The sequence below is a fragment of the Ciconia boyciana genome, chromosome 3, assembly GCF_034638445.1.
Source record: "Ciconia boyciana chromosome 3, ASM3463844v1, whole genome shotgun sequence".
Lineage (NCBI taxonomy): Eukaryota > Metazoa > Chordata > Aves > Ciconiiformes > Ciconiidae > Ciconia > Ciconia boyciana.
In genome coordinates this window covers 99,516,250-99,538,600 of record NC_132936.1, presented here as the reverse complement: position 1 = coordinate 99,538,600, position 22,351 = coordinate 99,516,250, and the positions used below count along the sequence as shown (strand labels likewise).

The window sequence follows — 22,351 nt, the reverse complement described above, 5'->3', positions numbered from 1 at the left end:
ATGGGGAGAATTGTTTGGAAAGATGTTGGATTCCTTTAAAAAGTAGTCCTATTTAAAGGTTTAGGTAGTGAGCAGAAATACTTTTAACTTTTAAAAAGGGAGGGGGCGGGGAGAGTATGTTCTCAAGTGTTGGAGTAGTAAGGAGAAGTTTTGGAAGGTGGGAACATGTTTGATCAGGAAAGGACAACTGCCATAATCAGTTTTGCATTCATCTTTAGATGAAGTGTAGTCTGGAAAGCAGTGAATAAAAGAGCTGTGCCTTAAAGGTTTAAACTGCCTTTAATTCTAAAAACTTAAAGCCTGGTAGATAAGTTGTGATGTTGATAATATGGATTTGATCATCTCTTCTAGTTATTTTCAAAAGACAGAAGTTGTATTTCTTTAGATGAGTTCTAAATATAGTTTACACCTTAGGATACTCTTTGTCAGGGAAGTATATGCGTTACGATTTATTTGTAGTTCTGATGTGTTTTGAGACTCTGAATATGGTAAGCTAGGCAGCGAAGTCCAAGAATCTGTGTTCAGTTACAGCTAGTAATTGTATATAGTGAGAATCTGTAGTAGATTTACTGATGTTTAAAATACAAGACTAGATGGTGACTGTTCCTTTCAAAAGGCCAATAATGGACTTTGTTCATGTTAAATTATTGTGTGCAACGATAGTTCTTTATCTGTTAAAGAATTAACAGCTCAAGTTATGTGCAGTTGGTTGATAGCCAATAATAATTTTATTTATACCTGTAGTAAAAACATTCTGAAAAAAATCAGCATGTCATAAAACTACTAAGCTGCAAAGATGGAGATGTCAAAAATACAAGCTATGAGTTCTCTTAGGTACTCTTGTCTTTCAGTAAGTGACTAATTTAAATCAGGGCAACATTGGTACTGAGTATAAAATCCTTTGGGATTTCCTGAAGCAATTCTAGTTTGATCAGTGGTCTTTGTTCTTAATGAATGTACACTGTTCAATATGGAATATTTTTCTGTTCTCTTGTGGACCTTAAATTTCAAGCTGACTGGACTAACCCATAAAACCTTTTAGACAACAGGTTTTTTCACTGCTACGCTTGGGCATTTTAAGCTCTGGCTGGGAGAGAAAGGCATTGTTTGAGGTGTGCTTTTGTTTGTTTTAAAAAATAAAAAATCTGTTTTCAAAAGCAGTTTAATACTTACGCATGTAACATTTGTAGTCTGTCTTTGTACATTCCTAAGTAGAATGCTGAGATCCTGTGTATTTGTACAATGAGTTGAGTTAGTAGTCCCATAAGATCTTTCCGGAGTTATTAAAACAAAAGAGAATTATTGTTTCAATATAAAAACAGAGGTTTTGTTTTAACAGAGTTATTAAAAAAACCAAACTCAGTAAGTGATTGTTTACAGAGATTTCTAGTGGAAGAACTGTATGCCAAAGCTCTTTTGCTAGTTTGGGTCTTCAGGTTGACAGAATGTGTATAACTGCATTCCAAAGCTGCCCATTCAAGAATATTCTGAAATATTTATGAGGTTGTAGTCAGTAGCTTGTGATTGAGTCATTTATGATGGTGAGCACAGCCGTGCTTCTGTGAACAGAAGCTTCTGTGAACAAAACAAATATACGTTTTGAGTCACTTAATTGGTTAATTTCCAAAGTAATGCAGGTGTTGGACAGTAGTTAAGTTATGCTAGGTCAGTCTTTTCTTACTGCCACTTTCAAATGCTACTTTGTGTTCTCTGTTTTTCTCTGTTTTTTAGAGATCTGAAGTTTGGTCACAGGAAGAGAAAACTAGGCACAGAAGTCAATTCAATTCTCTGATATGTTTCAGTTTATTTGAAAGGGTGTATTAGACATGCAGTTTTTTAAAAACAACAACAAAAACCCACTAACCCCCCAAATCATAAATAGGTGCATGTGTTCTATGTAGGCTTAAACAGTCTTAATAGTAGATGAATACTCAGTTAATACAATGAGTTGGATGGTGTGTTTTACATATGTGGAATATATACTGTGTATAAAACTCATTTGTCATAATCTTATAGCTGGAAATCAAAGGAGATGCTGGAACATAGAAAACTTGTAACGCTGTCTGGTTGGGGACTTGCATTACATAAAATTGAAATAAAATTTTGTCTGAATTTTCAAAATGCTCTGAGTTAATTGTTAGGCTTTTAGTGTGTTTTAGGAGTAAAGTAGCAGACTTTGTAGTGGACTTTCATGGATTTGCATATATGATAATATCAGGAAATAATTCTTTAAGTGTCTGAATTATGCTAGCAATGCAGATGTAAAAGTTTCTGCAATCGTGTTTTGCACATTCAGGGAATAAAATTTAATTGCAAGGTTATTCTTAACATCATAGAGATGAAGGTGACAACCTTGTAAATGCCTATAAATCTGTTTCTGAAAACATCTGGTTTCTTTCTCTAGTGGCTTTTGTCAAACAAATCCACAGTGTGTATCTGCTAACTGATGTGTAATGAAAAAAGGTCATGCTTGGTCGTGTGCTTTACTCTCGGATTTTCTATTAGGAAGCTTTTTTTTTTTTTTGAGAGAGGGGACATGTTCTGGATGAAATTATTCACCCCAATATCAGGAAAAGAAAAAGCAGATGGTCAGTTCCAGCAGAATTCCTGATTTTGCACCTTCTAGAAATGGGGAGAAGATGCTCGTGGTTCAGTTCAGCGCTCCCCGAGAAGTTGTTATACAGTATAAAGTAAAAGTTTCCAGTACCAAGAAATATACAGCAATCCTTAGTTGTGATTGCTTTAATTCCTTTTTAAGAAGATATAAAAATCTTATGCTTGCATTAATATTTAGTAATTGCTTACTTCTGTAGCCTTTCTTCTTAGTAATTCTTGCTATTTGTCTACTTTTAGTATGTACAGAACCAGATGTGCTCTTGGTATAAAAAGCAGTATATGCATAAGACACGTTTCCTATCGATGTGACTCAGCAAAATTATAGTGGTACAGTCTACTTCTAACTAGGTAGAACTGCACGAAAGGGTGCAACGTATAAGGGGACTTGTGGCTGATTTGTATGAATGTGTATGGAAGAAGTGATCAAAATCCTAAGATTCAAGCATACGTATTCAGCTCATTTCCTTTGCTGGCCATGATTCATTCTTAATGGATGGATGTATGATAATATACATAAAGTTTCATGGAAGAATGTTTAATCACTTCTAGTAGTAGTATACCTAGCTTATTCATTGCAGAGATTGTATGGTGCTGACTTAAAATTGGGGCTTAGAAACATAGTGCCTTATTTGTTGCAGGGTAGTAAAACTATTCTAAAAGTAGAATTGCTTTTGGGGAGCTTTCATACAGATCTCCCTGATAGAGAACAAAGTGCTTGCAAGGTACTCACTGTTTTTAGTAGTCCTGAGAGAAGCCTGCATACCACTTGCTTTCTAGATAGGCGATAGACATCAAGAAAGGTTTAAATACCAGGAAACTTGGGATGCAGTGTTTAAAGTAGGTAAGTCATGTGCTTTTCTACTAACTTCAGAAACTCAGATTGTAGCTGCTTCTGGCTTTAGTTGCAGGCTCCAAATCAGGCATCCAGAATATAATCAATTGATTGTAAAAAATTTAAGTGATTTGTTTATCTTTGGATAGCAGACTGACTGAAGGTTTTTTTAGGATGATATTTGAGAGGATTCATTCTTCTTAATTCTTTTGTTTTGTGGTTCAAATAAAGGATTTTTATCTAGAACAATGTCTGCAGGAAATGGCACTCCATTCCTTAATTTAGTTGATTTTCAGAAAAAAAAGTCTTTCTTAAAAATATGTGACACATGCATACAACTACAATTTGTAGATAACTTAGTGAACCTTTTTCTGCCATGGTTGTAGTTGAATGACTAGAGGCTGATGACTGGAAGCTGGTAGCGTTATGCCTATGTGAATGTATACCCACCTATTACACATTTGCCTTACAGCAACTTTGATGAATAAGAACATGTGAAGATTTACTTCAGTTTAGGTGGTTCTTTTCCAAGGCAGAAGAACTTACTAGCACTGGACTTGTGTGATACTTCTGCTTTGAAAGTGGAATACTGTATTATTAATTATTTGTCATCAGTTCTGTATTCTGTTTTGGCCACTTGAGTGATAATGGGCCATTATATATGCCTCTCTATTGCATGATGGTCCTGGTGTTTATGCACTGGAGATTCAGGCCTTTGAGAATTCAGGGTGTTACTCACAATGAAATATGACTGAATTCCTGGGAAGCATTGGCTTTATGGCACATAACTTCTGAGTATGTGTTGCAATGCAATGGAAAGGTAACTGAAACAGACTCCCAGCTGCCTTCATTTTGAAAGAGAACGGGCTGCTGTCTCCAGGATGTTTCGTCCAGTTCACAGTCTGCTTCTGAGTTTCTCAAGAGAGAATGGCTAGAAGCATATTGGAAAGGCAGGCTATGGATTTGAATAGCTCTGTTCCACCATGCAAAGACTGTTTACCTAAAATGTAAAGAATGTTTTCCTGGTTACATGTAACTTTTTCATAATGTCTCTGTTAAAAAGTGGTAGTATCTTGTATTTTAGTGTCTTAAGGAATGGGTGGTATTAATTCAGTAATCTAAAGACTTCTTCTGTTTTTAAATTAGAAATTATGGAAAAATCGGGTGAAGAAGGAATGCCTGATCTTGCTCACGTTATTCGTATTTTAACTGCGGAGAATATCCCTAATTTACCACCAGGAGGTGGTTTAGCTGGCAAGTGAGTAAAGTTCTGGAATTTCTTAAACTGTTTAGTTCACTGAAACAAATACTTTTATTTAAATGTTTTAAAGCTTTCTTATTGTAATAGCTATACTCAAATTAAAGAAAAAAGTTGGGTTTTATATTTTAAGTTAGTTTACCTTTTGCGCTACATAAACATTTGTGTCACCGTTCCCATTCCAGAACTGTAAGAGAAAACAGATTGATCATATTCTGGTACATAACATACTAGTTTACTATTGCCATATGGCCATTTTAAAAAATATTTATTCTTGGCTTTTTACTGCTTTACGTTTGTTAAGAACTATCAATAGTGTAACCAGAATATCAAAATCCCAGCTCAATTTTCCTGATGTCATGTTCCCTCCACCACCTAGTGTCCCTTATAAGTTTGGGTCAATGCTTGTTTGCTCAGCAAACATTCTCATAAGAAAATTGTTTCTCTTTGTTTAGTCTTAAACTGAATGTTAGATAAGCAAGTATATTGAACTAGGATATGCATTTTAAAACTTAATTGAAATAAACATTCAGAAATGACATTGGTTTTCTGGAGAGGCTAGCGGTGGTGTTCTAACAACCTATAATTTAAGGATTTTAATGAACAGAATTTAGGATTGCATAAACAATTGTTAATCTAGAATTCCCCAAACAGTGGGACCCATTATTGCTCCCTGGCATAGATCATGTTGCTTCTGGAATCTTTGTATTTTTCAAAATATGAAGTCCTGTCCCCTGAGCATTTGTGTATACATCTATTTTCATTGCATGTACTTATTAATGAGCACTGTTTGCCATGATTATTTTTTTTCTAGCCTTGAAAGTACTTGTATGTTCTGGGCCTTTTTCTCCCCTTGTGTGCATTCCAGGCATTCAGAGAAGTTGTGGTGTGCCTATTCTTCTTAGTGCCTTCCAACTGCTGAATGAGTTGGTCTGTTTTGTTGTTTTGCTCTTTAATAACTGCATCATGTACTGCTTCATTATTCTGGAACCTTTGCATATAAATTCTATTCTAATTTGTTGTGGCCCAGGTTACATTTTTAATGTGCTTAGCTTCAGAATTTGCTTTTTGTTGCCTTTCTCTGCATTTTTGACTTTTAAAGTCCTGTGTTACAGAAAACTGACTTCAGGAGGTGTACCTGCAGCTTCTTTTAAGGGAATATCATACAGTATTGAGTAACTTTTTCTTGGCCTTCAAACTTAGGACGAAGACAGGCAGTGATGTATTAAGTTAACTTTACTTGCAGGATTGAGCTCCTGAATGGAAGTTTTGAAAAAGTATGACTACAAACCCCAAAACCACGTACCATGTAACTTAAAACTTTTGTCCTAACGAGAATGTTCTTTGTCTTGAGATCCTTATCCTGTGATGTTACCAGGACATGAAGAATTCACACTTTGTCCTTCTGTTTGAACTCCAAGACCTGGCTCAAACAGATTGCAGAACGAGCTTGTCTGTGGCTGACACCCTTGGTTTTAGCACCAGTTATAGTTGCTTGTGGTTTTCAGTATGTCTGAGCTGGAGAAACACAATGCAATGTTACCTTGACTAGACTATGTTTGCAAACCTTAGGAACCTCTGAAGTAGCTCCACTTCTGTTGGCATTGTATATTTCCTTCAAGCATCTCACTTGTGTAGAAGCCCGTACTGGCCTATTCTTTGAGACAGGAGATCTAAAGGTGTCAGCTCTGCTGTGGTCACTTGATGGTGGCATTTTATCCTTTAAAATCTTACTCTTCAAAGACTGGCTTCTGGCTTGACTTGGATCCCCCGTAACTTCAAGTGCTGTCGAAAGAATGGTCACTTGTTGCTGAAGAAAACAAAAGTTCTGAGCCACCTTGTCACTTGGGCATTAGTACTTCCACTCAACATCTTGCTTCTGTATTTTCCCTTCAAAGGAAAGTACAGAGAAATATGCTGTTCAAAGAAGAAGTGAATTGCAAAGATAGGAAAATTCCCAAAGGCTTGAGTTTTAAGTCTGATTTAAACCCTCTGCAATGGCTGTCTGCTGCTTCTATGGCAGCCTTGCTTGGACTGTCTGTTTTCTGTTGCATTGGTGTGAGGTACCATTGCTCTCCGTAGTACAGGCATTTAGTCAGAATTGTGCCATTCCACCATCACTAAACGTGGAACTAAATGGAGAGAACCCTTTCCTGTATCATCTGCATAAAGATTCAGTTTCTTTTCTCTAGGAAAATCTTCCATCAGTGCTGATGGATCCCATGCTAGCTCAGCCATGCAACCCTTCCAGAATTCTTGAAGCATTGACTTTAACTGATGTGCCCTTGGGGAAGTTGTGTTCTTTGGTGGACTTTTCATATCGGACATAATTTTTGAAAGTGCCACTATCAATTTAATTCTGAACTTCTTTCCTGGAGCTCATTCAGACACAGCCCAAAACCTTCGTGTGTGAACAAGCACAAATTGCATATACACCAATGTCTTGAGGCTTCAAGTTGTCAGGTGTATCTATTGTGCCTGCCTTTGCTTGTCTTGGTGGGGTGTGTCTAGATAAATACTGAGTTCATCATTGATGTATATTGCCTCTGAACACATGATAGCATGATGTTTTTTCAGTGTTGTAGGTTGGTGAACATCCTGAGATTTGATGCATCGTCCCTTGTGTTCACTGGTCTGCAAACAATCTCTCAGCATTCTGAGTATTTTAGTAGGTACTGTTTTAAATGCTGGATCATGACTGGAAAAATATATTCTGATGCTGGACACTAGATATTGAGATTACCTGATTTATTGCTTTGTCTCAGAAGTTGACATACTTGCAACATTCCATTCAAAAACCAAACTCTTCTGTTTTGAATGTGTTTTTGCTTTCATGGTGTGAACATAAGAACCTCTTCATACTAGATCAGACCAAGGATTGTTTTAGTCTGTATCCTGTCCACAGGATAGCTGAAAGTAGATGCCTAGGGAAGAATACAAAACCAGGAAAATATGTAAAATACTTCCCCTATCATTATTATTTTGGTTTTCAGCTTCTTACAGCTGAGGTGCTTCCTGATCTTGAGGTAGTTTATGTACTTAGTGACTGAGAATTTCTCTTCCATGGAGTTAAATATGTTCAGAAGGAGCCTCATCAAACTTTTAGCATCCTCAGTATTCTGGGGCAGAAAGTTCTGTTGCATCAAGAGCCACCACTGTGTATTTTTGAGATATTTGCTGCTGTTTTCATTTGATGCCCTTGTGCTCTTTGTTTGGAAGAGTCAACAGTCAGTGCTTATCCACATTCTCTAAGACATCATTTTTATAGATCTTGGCCACTTCCAGACTTGAGAGTCTTAGTTCAAGTAGCTGTTCTTCTTTGTGGAAGCTGTCAGTAACTTTTATCATATTTATTATACTTGTCTAAATGTTTCTGAGTTCTCACTGTTATTTGAAGATGTAGGGACATAACCTTTTTCCTCTCAGAAGTCTATTTATACTTTGGGTTTTATTTTTTGAGAAGCTTTTTATGCTTATTTTGCCTGCCTGTGAAGGTGTGGCCTTATATGGCACTGCCAGAAAAAGGTCTAGCTAGTGGCATTTGGGTTTTAATTTCTACAGTGTGAATAGACACTAGACAACATGTCTCAGAGGTTGCATACTCTGGGTACCACACTTCAAAAGTTCGTAGGCAAGTAGTAACCTGTGTATATGTAATAAAAATAGGGAAAACCCCAACTGTCTTCAAGTTCCACATCTAGAAATAAGGCAAGAAAACCAGCGAACTTGAAGAATTTTGTTATAATAAGCAAAATACAGATTAAAATGTTACTCTTGGCAAAATCTGACTATGCAGCTGGAACTTCTAAAGATGTAAAGGCGTAGACCCTGGGGACGGTAAGGTAAGAAAAAGTTTTGCCTCGCTTAGTCTTTACAAATCCTGACTTACTGCTAAATCCCCAAACATCATATTGAAAGTGAGTAAAGACACTGAGAGTGGTCTTCATCTTTTTAAGAGGCAGGTTAAAGGCAAAACATCTTAAACACTTTGAAATTATTACTGTGCTCAAACTTTATAAGTTCTCAATGTTTTGAAATCCTTTGTTGTGCTTAATTTTTTTAAAACTTCTCTTTTTAGGCGTAATATTATTGAAGCTGTGTATAGTAGGCTGAATCCACACAGAGAGAATGAGGGGGTAAGTTCCCATTTTGATTGCTACACCTCTTTGTTAATGAGAACATCAAAGTAGTGTCATGCATTAAGCAAAAGTGTACGTTACTGCCAATAAAGTATTATAAACACAAAATATGTATTGTAGCATACAGTTCATTTTGACCTTGTTTTGGATGGATCTGATACAGAACTTCATCCTCAAAAAGACAGCAAATTGACACCCAATTCTGAAGGACTTTTGAAACATTTAATTGGCTACTGCTTTTTCAGTCAAACCTGTGAGGCAACAATGGTTTTTCTAAATTATAGTTTATTATTGTCAAAAATTACGGTCAGCATATTCATTACTTAACTAGCTATTATGTCTGCTGTCCAGAAGTCTAGTAGAAGCGGGGGCAAACACACTTCCTATTGTCGTCTTAAGTGTGAAAGACCTTGGTACACTGAATATGAAAGATAACGAGAGTAATATTGACTGCTTTTTTAGAGTTTACACTATCTTTAAATATCCCATGTGCAGTGGTCTAAGGAAAGTGTAAAGTGATTTTAGTTTACTTCAGTTTTGATTTCTAAAATGGCTTATATTCTTCTGTCCAGTTCCTAATAAGTTGAATTTTAAATAGTGTGTTGAAATATGGTTTACTGTAACTTTAAACCTGATTATTAGATGGTTCTTGATATTAGTATAAAGAGTAACAACTGCTGTTCATATCATTTGTGGTTAAATTTGTTTTTAAAAAAAATCTTTGGAAAACTGAAGAACTGATGAAAAACATCACTGCTTGTACACATGTTGTAATTTCCTGTACAGTTTATGTGAACTAATCTGTGAAGGTACCATTCATCTTTTAGTAAATCCTTCGTCATATTTTTTTCTCTTCTGAGATGGCTACAAGGTCCTCAGTCAGGTAGTCATTACAATGAATGGAGTTGGGGAGATGTCAACTTTTATTTTAAATACTTTGAAATGACCAATTGTGCGCCTTGAGATTGTGAATATACAGTCTCACCACAATTATTATTGTGGTTTTTTCCCCACTGTCATCTTCTCTTGGCTACCTATATTTGGTTATTCTCTTAAGTTAGAAAGCTTGTGTAGATGGAAGGGGCCACTACTCGGTTGGAGTACAAATGGAGAAGAAATCTCTCCTTTTTTTTTTTAGTTCAAAAGTGATAGAGTATTTATTTTTCATTTAACTTTCAACAATTTGTGCAACAGTACCCCAAAACAAGCTAGACAAAATTTTCCTCTTTTCAGCTTCTTTTGTCCTTCAGGAAACTCTGCACCTCTATCAGCCTGCTACTATTTTTCATATTTAGCCATAATTTTGTTCCTGCTTTTGGGGTAAAGTTGTTGGTGAAAGTGGTTTATTTGAAGATTACGGCATAGGTTTTGTAAGTTGGTTGGTTTTTTTAAGGAAAAAAAATTATCTAATGGTGACTTTCTAGAAATATCATATGCCATAGTTGCATTTATGATGCATCTTTTCTAAGTCCAAATTTACTTTGCAGTAGCCATGCAAGCTTGCTGAAAGTCCTAACTTACAGTACAGCATCTTTTTGTGTATTGGCTGTTTTCAGGAAATTTTTTTACATAATCCAAATTACTCATAAAAGAATACAGCTTTAACCCTTACTACCATTAATAGCTTTGATCTTTATTGCCTTTAAAATCCCTGGATAGTTGTTTCGAGTCCTTTTAATTTGGCTTCTATAATATGAAATGTGAGCAGTACACTCCAGTCTACTTTGTAAACTTTACCTTCTGTTGGTATTTAGTGCAAATCTCAATAATGATTTGGATTATGTGTTTCAAATACACTGGATTAAATTTTAGTTTGATCTTGTGGTAAGATGTCACTTGCCAGTCAGTACCTTTTCTTCTTTCCATCCTAAGTGATTCTGACCCAGAGCAGTTTGAGAGGAGGATGTGCCACTGGGTAAAGGATGCAATTCCCGTTTGCACTTTCCCAGCAAGTAGGAATTGTTATCTTACTATCCTTGAAATGGATGAATTTAGTGGGCCTCATCTCTGAGGTGATGAAAACATGACTTCCTTGCTAGTCTTACTCTGTTCCAGGTATATATGTGGTGATCTCTTAGTCTTTTGAAGTGAATTCTCTAGTGCACGGGGGGTGGGGAGTAAGAGGGAAGGAAGCTGTTCAGTTACTCAACATCAGACTCTCCACAATGTCTACACAGTGATAATGTTGCTACACATCTTGCATTTAAACAGGAAGCAAAGGTAGGAAGGAAATATACAGTACCTCCCAATGATGACATTTCCAAGTGAGACCAAAATCTAACTAATAATGCCCCTTAAGCAAGAGCGGATTTTCATACTAAAAATTATGAGCTCCAGACACAGATGCTGAGTCTGCAGAGCAGGAAGGTGCACTGACTTGCACTTGAGAATCTTTCCCCATGTGTAGTTAACAGTGTAGATGTGTGTGTTAGAGTGTGGGCATAGTGCAGAATACTGCTGTTACTAACTGGAAAGTCTGCCTGTGGCAGTCATCTTCATCTGATGATTTTAAGTCTAGAACTATTTTTTTACGTTCACAAAATAATAATGTAATTATTGCTAAAATATTAATGCACATGAGTAAAAGTTTTAAAAACCACCAAAACCCACAAATCCCACAGAAACAACCACCCAAACCAACCAGATTAACTTTTGCAATTAAGAATGACATCCTTCTAAAGACTACACTTTTTAGTGTTGAACAATTTAAACTAGTTACTTTGAGTTACTGTGAACTAGACCATAGTAGCTTTGCAAATTAGTTCTTAGAAAGTATATAAATTAAAACCAAGGTGGTGTCTTTTTCTAGATTAGCTTTGTTTTTATTCAGCACTGTAAAGATTTCGGTTAGTGTTGTGCTTAAAATTTTTTTGTCATCCAAGCTAGTGATTGTAAGTAACTTCTTCTAATTCTTCACATGTGCATTTTCTGAGAATCTTTAGCATATAGCCTAAATAAGGAGATGATGTGTAGAGTGAGAGACTGAGGAGCGAAAGAATCCTTACTACAGCAGTATTCAGAGATCACTAGTGTGGCTTCAGGGTGTTGCAGTCATAAGTTGTTTTTCTTTTAGGTGTCTCAGCAGAGTATAAGTATTTTGTAAATCCAGGGCTGGAGAGAGGCCTGCATTGGGCTCACAGAGCAACTTTGCCAGTGTTTCAGCAGAGGGACTTCTCCTATAAACACGGTGGCTTGTGCCTTTACAAGTGCGAGTGAAATCACAGAAATCTGTTATGTATTGCGGCTTGGTGCTTTCAGATCTTTAAAGGGAATTTAAAAGAACTTCTTCATAGCTGAATAATTGTTACCACTGTAATGTTACAATACCACTGAGTAGGTGTTCTAGTTAACTTGTTAAATATTACTCTTTCTCTAATGGCTCTACTTCTTTGACCAATTTTTTTAATGTGTTCCTGAGACTAGGAGGCTACTATCAAATTAGGCTACTTGGGTGCATATGTATCCTTAAACACAAGGAACAAGTTAAAATTGCAGTGGCTCTGTTAATAGCTTCAGTAGCATTTGTTTAAAGCCGTGTTTGAGTATCTTGTTTGAAACCAATCGTGTTTCTCTCTTGCTTTTACTAATACTATACTCTGGCAGTTTGCTAAATCAAATCATATGTCATTAAGGGCTGCTACAGATAATTTAAAAAATGTAAATGGACAAAATTCTTACACCCTTAAACACTGTAAATCCTGTCCCTAATATGTAGTGGCCCTTTTTATATGCAAAATTTAACAGAGCAGAACTTGTCTAAAAATTGTGAATGCTCATGTTAAACGTAGCTAACAAATTTATTCTTGTTTTTATGGTCAGTAGCACTAAGTTGAATTAGAACATGAAGGAAGACAAATGCTAACTTGCACAATAATCTTAGTTTTCAGGGACCTGTTCTAACCACACATCATTAGAGAGAAATCTGCGTTATAGTGTACAGATAGTGTATAGTATATAAAAGAGGGGGTTTCTGTCCTACTGTTTGTGGGGTTTCTTGTCTGCTAGCACTGAGGGAGATGAGGGGAGCACAAAATAGCCCACCATCAAACAGGGTGCAAAGCAAAGCAGGATGCGAGTTTGAATATCAAACACTAACAGTACTGTTACTTTGATTCCTACTAGCATTTGAATTATTTAGGAGTCTCAGAGCTGCTATTACATTGCTTATTGCTTTTACTCTTCAGTGTTGCATGGAAGCAAAAGTATTCACTTCAAACTGCCAAAAGAATTTTTAAAGATCTGAATATTGTGAAATGTGGAGACTCACGGTGTATGTTTGCTGATGTCAACCTCAGAGCAAAACCGATGGGTTGAAGGAAATACGGAATTTAGATGTTCTCTGAACTTTAAAAAACTGGAATTCTTCAGTTATGCTGCCTTCTTTAATATTAGCTAGATAAATACATAAATAGTGGGTTTTATTTTTTCAAACCATAAGAAATTTTTTTTTTCAAAACATAAGGATTTTTTTCTCCAAAACATAATAAATACATCTGTAGCCTCATCTTGATGCCCTGAGTTTTCAGTGACTTTGTGCTTATGAGGCATTAAAACAGTCCCACTTCATCCCTTAAAACTACCTCCTTTAACTTGCTTCTCACTGCGCTCTTGAAGAGCTATCTGAACATGAAAATGCCAGTACATGGGAGTCAAAACATCTCAAACTAAGACCCGCAAACCACAGTGGAAGTATGTCTCTATTTATGCAACAAATTAAGCTTAGAGGGACAGCATTATATGCAGTAACATTCATTTTTGTGGTAAAATTGTCCCCTTTTAAACTTAGACTGTGCTAATCAGTCTTGAGGCTTCTCTTCCAGGAACATTACAGCATCCAAAATCCTACTGAACCCAAGATATTGTCTTAATGCTGCTATTAAGCTTGTAAATGAGTGACTGCAATACTTGCCGTTTATGAAGCTTTTGGACTAGTTGACAATAAAATGAGGTCAGCATGAGAAAAAGGCAGTCTGGATTTTGCCTCTGATGTATTGCAAAATCTGCCAGCTTCCAGAGATACAGTTCCATTTGTCTGTATCTTGATAACTTGCTAGATATTAATAATTTAAAAGGTACTGTTCCCTTAAAGCAACAGTACTGCTTTAGCACTTCAAAGTTAAAATATCTAGTATCAGTCTCAGCACTGTAATAGATGCGCAAGTCTATTGCAAAAATAAAACCAACAAAAAAACCCCATTTTTTTTTCAATGGAAGGCTTGTAGCCGAATAGGTTGTTTGCAGAGGAGACCTCCATTCCTTAATCAGTGCTTATGACTCAGGTTTTGTGCTGTAGGTTGCTAGATTTTACTTTGAATAACTGTTCCACCTGTTAATTTTTCTAGCCAATACGCACATCTGCCAAAAATAGTGTCTTGCGTTGCTCAAACACCACCACTCCCGGTGCTGATAGGTAGCTGCGCGTTTCTTTCATGGCAGCATCATGCATGCAAAAATCAGTCTTTAATGTAGAGGGATTGTTTTCTAAAACACTTTGAGCATTTATTTTGATGTGATGCTTCAGTTAAACTGCTAGCAGTAGAGTTATCTATGCTCTTTAGTAAGGTTTTCACAGGATTGTGTTGCTATTGGCTGTGCAGAAATTCACAATTTAAAATATTCACCTGATGGCTAAAGAAACTTATGTTTTCAAATTTTTCACTAACAACTGACCACAGTTGTGGGGAATATCGGCTGTATTAGTCAAAATACGATTTGAACCAAGATGGAGTTAATTGGGAGGAGGTACCATGTTGACACCATCTGGCTCAAAATAAATTGAAATTATTAAAAACGCTGTTGTAATAGGTATCATTTCTTAAATTATTATGTTGTATAAAATAAACAAACATGGCTGATATTGTTCTAAGATGTATGTTGCTAATAAGGTGTTTTAGATTCAAATAGAGCAAAGCTGATGTTTTCTCAGTCAGAAAAACTGTAGGGGTTTTTTTGTTTTTGTTTTTTAAATGTCGTTAGAAAATATCCTAGTTTAACTCCTGATTTCTTTGGGGTCTTGAATCTTAAAAAAAAGGACCCTGGCGAAGCCGAGGAAAGTGGAACACAGGGAAAATTGGTGGAAGCGCTCAGGCAAATGAGAATTAATCATAGGGGGAACTACCGCCACCTCCTGGAAGAGATGCTGACTAGTTACAGGCTAGCTAAGATGCAGGGAGAAGAGTGCACTGCTGAATCAGCGGCAGCATCTACTTCAGATACTCATGCTGGACCCAGTGACCCCGTACCAGACACCCACACAGAATCTGGGAATCACCCTGCTGAAATACAGAGCTCAAATGAAGATACAGGGATGAATGAGATGAGTGATAAACAGACATAATGTTTTACATAGTGGATTTAACACTTCGCTTCACTTGGCGCATTTTCCATTGTTTATATCTCAACATTTGTCACATCTATCCTAGAAGTCTGTTTGTTTTTACTTTAGTTATTTGTACAGATTGTTTATACAAAGCTCTCTTTTACTTAGAAGTTCAACTACTATGGTATATTATAGTAATTGCATCTTATGTTGTGTTAACTTGAGCAGTTAACTTCCCATTTGAGATTTTGATTTTTTTAAAATCCTCTGACACCAACAGTAGGAATCTAATGTGCTAATGCAAAATTAAATTTTAAAACTTCTTCTGTTAAGTACATTCTTAAATAATAATTTTGATGGTATATGTTTGCTAATTGTAAAGTAATTCATATCTTAATTGTATCTTTTGTGCAAATTAATTGAATTATACAAATTCTTCAGTCTTTTTTTTCCCCCAGCATCATATACTGCATGTTTGTATTTGAATTGTGTATAGTTTATATTACAACTAAATTACAAAAGCTCTTATGTTTTAGGTTGTCACTTATTCTTCATGAAATATGTTTGATTTTTTCCAATTTAGATTGTATCCACTGTGCATCATAAATATCTGTTTTCTAGATGACTGTATTATTACTTCCCAGGTTGTAGCATAACATATATCCAGAAATGAAAATGTACTTAGATTTAGTTACCTAGTGTCATGTTCTAAGAATTTGTGTTTAAGTGAAAATAAAGAATATGCTGTGGAATAATATCTGTATGCATATTGACTCTTTTAAGCAAGTAATAAACTTTCTTTGAAATGCTATCATTTTGACATGACTTGAAACTTTTCATAGCTTCTGATATTAACTCATGATTTCATTTGTTTCTACAAATATTTGAGTAATTTTGGGTTTGGCATATTCATCATAATCCTCTATTTGGGCAACATGTCTCAGGCTCAAGTTAAACATCAGCCATATAAATGAATAAACTGGCTATTCTACCTAAGTTTACCTTCTGCCAAATCTTTTCTGTGTCTTTTGGTGTACAACACATGTATGTACATGCTTTTGGGTAGATCAGTGATAATACTGGGAATTTACAGTGGTGGTAACTAAGCTGCTAATAAGTTAAACCTGGAATTCTTGTGTCAGTGGGCAGTTCATAATGTAACACTTGCACAAAAGTATCATTGTTCAAAATAGGTACAAATTTCACTGCCTTAATGCAAAAGAGCCTGCGGGACTTTCTTGCATTCCAGGAATACCGGAAGAGTTCCTTAGTATTTTATAGATTATTTTTTTTTTTTTGTAGTCCATAGATGTAGTAACTATTGCTAGCTCTGATTTAGTACAATTTTAGACAATATTTAAATTTAAGTCTTTATGCTTATAGCTTTACTAGGTTCATGTTTTATAAAAGTGAATTCCCTCGTGAAGTTGAGGAACAGAGAATGTATGTGTGTGGAAGTGGGCAAAAAGTGGGGGGGGGGGGAAGGAAAATGTCATCTGTCTTATGCTAGTATTCTACTTAATTATGCCACTTAAATCCAAAGTGCAACAAAATGTTTTCATTTGTATTGGTGAGTAGTAATGTTTCTCCTCTTCTTTTCCTGTAGGGTGCTGGAGATCTAGAAGATCCGTGGTAGCCTTACAAATCTGCTAAAATGCTTTTGATTCTGAAAGGGGGAAAAAAACTTTTAAATCTGTTTTCTTCAATACAAGGGAAAAATTCTGGTGGATTTCCAACATTTTGTGAAATGGGCAGAAAGATATTAGAATTTTCCATCATTTGTTCATTTTTGTGTTTTCTGATATTGCCACTCTTAGCATTGCCTGTACTACAGTATTTTTACCAGCCTCAGGCATACTGATTACATCTGTAATGAACTTTGGCCCTAAGAAGGAAGGAAGGAATGATTCTCTCAGCAGATCGGTATATGTACCTGAGGTGCATGGGATTGTAGGTGTACTCTGAAGATACACTATGGCTAAATGAAATGTGCAACACACAAGCGTGAGAGAGTACGAGTAATTGTTTGAGATGTTACTTATTTCACTCTACCGAGTTGGAAGGCTTTGCAGCTCTGTGGCTTGGAAGTAATTTCAATTGGGCAATACGCTATCAGATGTGTTTTTTGGTTGGGTTTTTTTTTTTTAATTTTCCAGTTTTACCTGTATTACCAGACCGTTAGGTTTCCCTGCGGTGTCCAAATTGTGATATGTTGCCTACTGCTTGCTTGAAGATAAGTGTATTTGGCAATAATATATGAAGATTCTAGGCATCTAAAAACAGTAAGAATTTTACGCATGTGTACAACACACCCTTAAACTCTTGCTAGAGAAAATCTTTTAAAACCAAACTGATGAATTTATAGTTAGTAGTGACTTGCTTTGACATCTCTCACAGCTGCAGGTTTTTTTAAAAAATGCTGAAAATTTGCCTTTATTATAATGTAAATTGTGATTATTTTTTTGTTCTATATGTGGTTTTCTATAGTTTTTTGATTTTTTTCAGCTTAAGATACAGACAGAAGTCTTGTGTAATATGGGTATAATTTTTAATTGTTTGCATTATTTTCAAAGTTCAAATTATCACTGAGATTACTATAAATACACTTAAAATTATCTATTTTAAATTAAGAAAATATTAGAGATATTTTCATGGGTTCAATGACCTTTCATTTTATAAGCAATGGGCATGGTACAGAGTGGCTGTCATGTAAGGTACTTGAAGATTCTTAGTTTAATTCTATTTTTGCAATAACCTTGACTTTTTTTCTGACTTCTTTGAGTTGTGCATGTAATGAGTCCAGTAAATGCTGAAAATGGGGAAGAGTAAAGTATTTATCTAAAATAAAAGCTATTGGGGAGGGGAAACAATGAATGTATCCATCTGTACATGATTTACATGCTGTGGATGCCTTGTAAACATTTTCCTATTTGTTTAAACTGTGTTTCAGCGAGGATGTAATTGCCCTTGTGTGTAGTTTTAAGCTAATGACAGTCATCAACTGGTTTTGTGTGAAATGGAATTCATGGTATTTTTCTGTAACTTTATCCCCATGGTGAGTCTGTAAAAACCACACGCTCTTTCATACTGGTGCCAAAGGCCAGCTTTCCCAATCATTTTGATTCACTGTGTATCTGATTTTTTTTTTTTTTTTGGTCTAGAGAGGATTATTGCCACAGTATATTTTATTTATTCATTAGATTTTAGCCTTGTAAGTTAAAGTGTTCTAAATGATGATGTTAACAGGTATTTGTCCCTTTACTGGTTTTTTTGGGGTTGTTAAAAGATAGGGAATGAAGAATGCAAAATGGTTTATTGTTCAGACTGTCCGCTCTGGTCCAACCCTGTACTGATAGTACCTTCCCAGTATGATATTGTGATGTTTCATACAATACAGTGAACATAACCAACTTGTTATCTTCAATAAAGGATTGCTAAAACAGTGTGATATGCTTTATATTTTATTGAGAAGGATTTATCAAGAAGATGCAAGTGTTCTATATATAAAAGATGACCAAATAGGATTTATGAGGTGTCTCTTAATGATGGATTTGTGTTTGTTCTATAGCGAATGTGACTTTTTGTAACAATAAGCCAGGAGTCTCAAAGTGGGCTTCTCTGTGGGAGACAGAAGAGTACAAACAACATTTAGAGCTCCTAGGGAAAATCCATCCCAAGTTCAGCTGGAATGAGTCTTATTCCAGCTACAGGAGAGCATTCATTTAAAGTCTAAACATTCAGATTAGACTTGACTTTTTAGTCAACGCATTTCTTCAAGTTTCGTAAAGATCTGAGGTTAGACCTATAAAGTTTTACTTTTGTACAGTGTTTTGGATAGAAATTTTTCTAATGTTAATGCTCTCATGTTAAAACTTCTACTGTTTGGGGTTTTTTTTAAACTTATTAATGAAGTTGTTTAACTGGGTGGGAAAGGAGAATGAAATCCTCCATGTTATTGATACTGCATGGTAATAACCTGTCTGAACACTTAGTGCTACTGTGGAATGGGTGTATTTATGAACAACCTGTAGATTTTTGAGTCTATAAGTCTGTAAGTTATTTGAACTTTTTTGTTGGATCTGCTTGTACAGCATAGCCCCTGCATGCTTTCCTCATGAACTGCAATTTTAATACCTTGTTCCACTGGTAAGAGTTCTTGTACTCCATAGGCTCCAGTCCTATGAACACTTATATTTGTAGGTTTTTTACATCATGTGGATAGTCTCCCTGAAATAAAAGGCTTTATGCTTTTATTGTTTAGAAGTGAAGCGTGCACATAGGTTTTTCAAAGAGGAGGACCAGAGCTTGCACAGCTACAAGAAAATGTAAATCAAGGCCTCTTTTTTTTCCCCTCTAAACTAGCACTACTTTCCATTCATGCATCCAGTAGGTTCCAGATTCTAATCATATTTTCAGTTTAATCAAAACACTGTTCAGATTTCAGCAGCCTGGAAAAAAAACCTACGCTTTTTGACTTTGTAGTGTGAGAAGTCTGAATGTTTGATAAAACTTGTTCATGTATTTGCCATAACTTGTCAATTTTAATATTTGTTTTAAAATTATGTTCTCTTAATTATATTGCCACCCAGCACCTAACATAAAGGTACTTCTGTAGAATGCTGAGAGTGGGGAGTGTCTCTTCCACCTCAGGTCTTTCTGACATGTCAAATTCAGCTTGATTCTTTTCTTCTCTTAATATTTTATGACTTCTCCTGTAATAGGGACAAAGTGGTCTGTGTCAGTTCTCAAGTCTGCTCTCTGATAATCTTGAGCAAAATAAAGATTTGTTTTAACTGATCCTCATTAACATGTTAAATGGAATAGGGAATAAAGAAATGGATGCAAATATAAGTGGTGTCATCCTGACTTTCTCAGAAGGCTTGTATGAGAGGTTAACTACAATGAAAGTCTCCTCTTAATGGACTGGGTTGTCATGTGCTTATTTGAGCCTGCATGCAAACCTTTGCAGGACTTGGCCAAAATATCCATACTTTCCATGCCCTGTATGTGAACTAATGCTGATGATGCTATTTAGGTGAAGGATTAAAAAAAAAAAAAAAAACCCAAAAAACCCCAAACTGTACACTCGAAATATGTAAGATGTCAATTCTCTTAACATGTCCCAGGCTAGCTATTAGTGGCTAGGTAGCTTCTTGGTATCATGTATAAGGCGGTGTTACATCAGCCACTTCATCTGTGAGCTTTCTTATCCTGTCAGCCACAATCACTGGCTTAAATCTTAAACAAAAACTAAAATTAGCCCCAGAAAACCAGTCATTTTTCTTTGGTGCTTTAAAGGTTCATAGTGGAAATCAAAATCAATAGGAGCTCTAGGTTAGTTACAGCATTGAACCAAGCTTTAGTGGGCACAATTTTTATTTCTGGGACATGAAGCAAAAAACAACGCTGCCTAACATTAGGTATCAGGTCTATTCGGGCAAAAAAAGCCACAGTTTTTAATCTATCAACTATTTGGGGTTTTGTTGGGCTAAAAAGCAAATTTTAGATTTAAGGATTGTCTACTGAAGGCATGTTGCTTTTAGCTCTTTATAGCTGTTTTTTAGCTCTAAAATAAAACTTAAGTCAGAGGGAGGTAGCTCCACTGGTGCAGGTGAGCAACTGCATGGGATGCTTTCGGAGATGAAGGCAATTTGACAAAGCCCCAAGAAAGTACCCAAAGTCGCCGAACTTTTGCAGTATCATCCAGGTAAGTATGCAGTTTATGCAGTTGAAACTCCACCTGGGGTCTCATGCGTGTTTGTAACCCCTTTCTCCGTGTGCCAATCTGATCTTGTCCTGCTCGTGTTTATTTGGACTGTTGCTGTATAGATCTGACTTAGCTATGCTTTGCTTGTACCGTCTTATAGTCCTACCTAGCTGCTTCTCTGTTGATCAAAAGACAAGTAGCTTTTGCATTTTAGCATGACTGCGCCTCCTTTTTGTGTTTAGCTCGCTGCTTGAGGTCATCTCTCATTTCCATCATTCACTTTGTTACATGCTTAACCAGTGCTGCTGTGCTTTGCTCTTTTTACATCTGAAAGGTCATGTTCCCCCAAATACCTTATTTTTCCTTCTTCAAAAGCCTTCTTAAAGCTCTCTTTTGCTGCGATGCCTGGATTTAAAGACTGATGTGAATTATTGAGAACTTCCTTCTCCATTGATGAGTACTTCCAGCTTCTGTCCTTGGCTGTCCTTATTTGTCCGTATGCAGCTTGACTAGGAATTTCCAACAGAGAAAGCTTTGCTGTGTTGTTGCTGCGATTAGCCATTGGGAATTAACATCAGCTAATGATTGCCTCAGCACCCGCTTTTAAAGCTTATCAAAGACTGATAAGGATTCAGGTCATGGGAATGAGCTTCTATGGGGGGGGAAAACCAAACAAAAAGCCACTGCTATTCTCCATCAGTTTGGTAATCTTTCTGTGAAAGTAGTTGCCCTTGCTAATAAAGGAAGAAAAACATTGTGTAGTAGGAAGATGCATTCTGAAGACTTGTGGCAATTAATTGAAACAGTGTTCTTGGAAATAATTTTCTTACCTGTTGTGTCAAGTCTGTTTTGGAAATTACTTAGCCTGGTTTTCTGCTTTCTCAGACTTTTTGATTTTAAGGTGAGTTGTGGGAAAGTTTTAATGTTGAGGCTATGTTGTAATAATGTTTGGTGTTGTGAAGACCCTGCCTTTGACCTTTAAGAAGTGGGAAACAATCCAATTCATGAGTGCCTTCATGACGATCTTGGAAGTTCATCTGGTCTGTAAATCTAGAAATACTGATTTTTATGGCCTTTTTCAGGTGGTTTCTGGATTCTGTTGGGTAGTTATGGGATGTTTTCAGATAAGTATTTTTCAGAGAACTTCTATGCAAAGTTATGTCAGAAAATGACCAAATGGGATCTGCTTTTATCACTTTGAAACAGCTGCAAAGCTTAAGTGAAAGAAATTGGACAGAAATTCATAGAATGAAAATTCCATGTCTTGTGAGATAGAGCATTACTTTCAGGAGTTAGTGTCCAGAACTTAGGAAGGGTACCCAAGGAATATAACATACCCAAAAATGTTTTGGGAGATACTTAATGTGAGATATGGCACCTGAAGAGCCCACGCAATTCAGTGGATTCATTAAATTCAAAATGGAAAGTCTGGTACTCGCTGCAGGCGATGCTTTCTTCACCTTTCACCATACCCAAAAAT

General features: G+C 36.1%; 1 protein-coding gene across 13 annotated transcripts in view; it reads left to right on the top strand.

The window, feature by feature from the left end:
• PPM1B (protein phosphatase, Mg2+/Mn2+ dependent 1B) overlaps window positions 1-18,636 on the top strand; it is a 65,247-nt gene extending 46,611 nt beyond the window's left edge. For 6 of the 13 annotated variants that reach the window (XM_072856786.1, XM_072856785.1, XM_072856783.1 and 3 more), the window contains 3 exons: window positions 4,595-4,706; window positions 8,785-8,842; window positions 14,877-16,452. In XM_072856786.1, the coding sequence (XP_072712887.1) occupies window positions 4,595-4,706; window positions 8,785-8,842; window positions 14,877-15,182 (476 nt within the window). In that variant the 3' untranslated portion in view covers window positions 15,183-16,452. Of the gene's footprint in view, window positions 1-4,594; window positions 4,707-8,784; window positions 8,843-14,876; window positions 16,564-16,770 lie in introns of those variants that run through there. The other 7 variants (XM_072856790.1, XM_072856789.1, XM_072856791.1 and 4 more) reach the window with 6 other exon arrangements.
• Window positions 18,637-22,351: the final 3,715 nt, after the last annotated feature.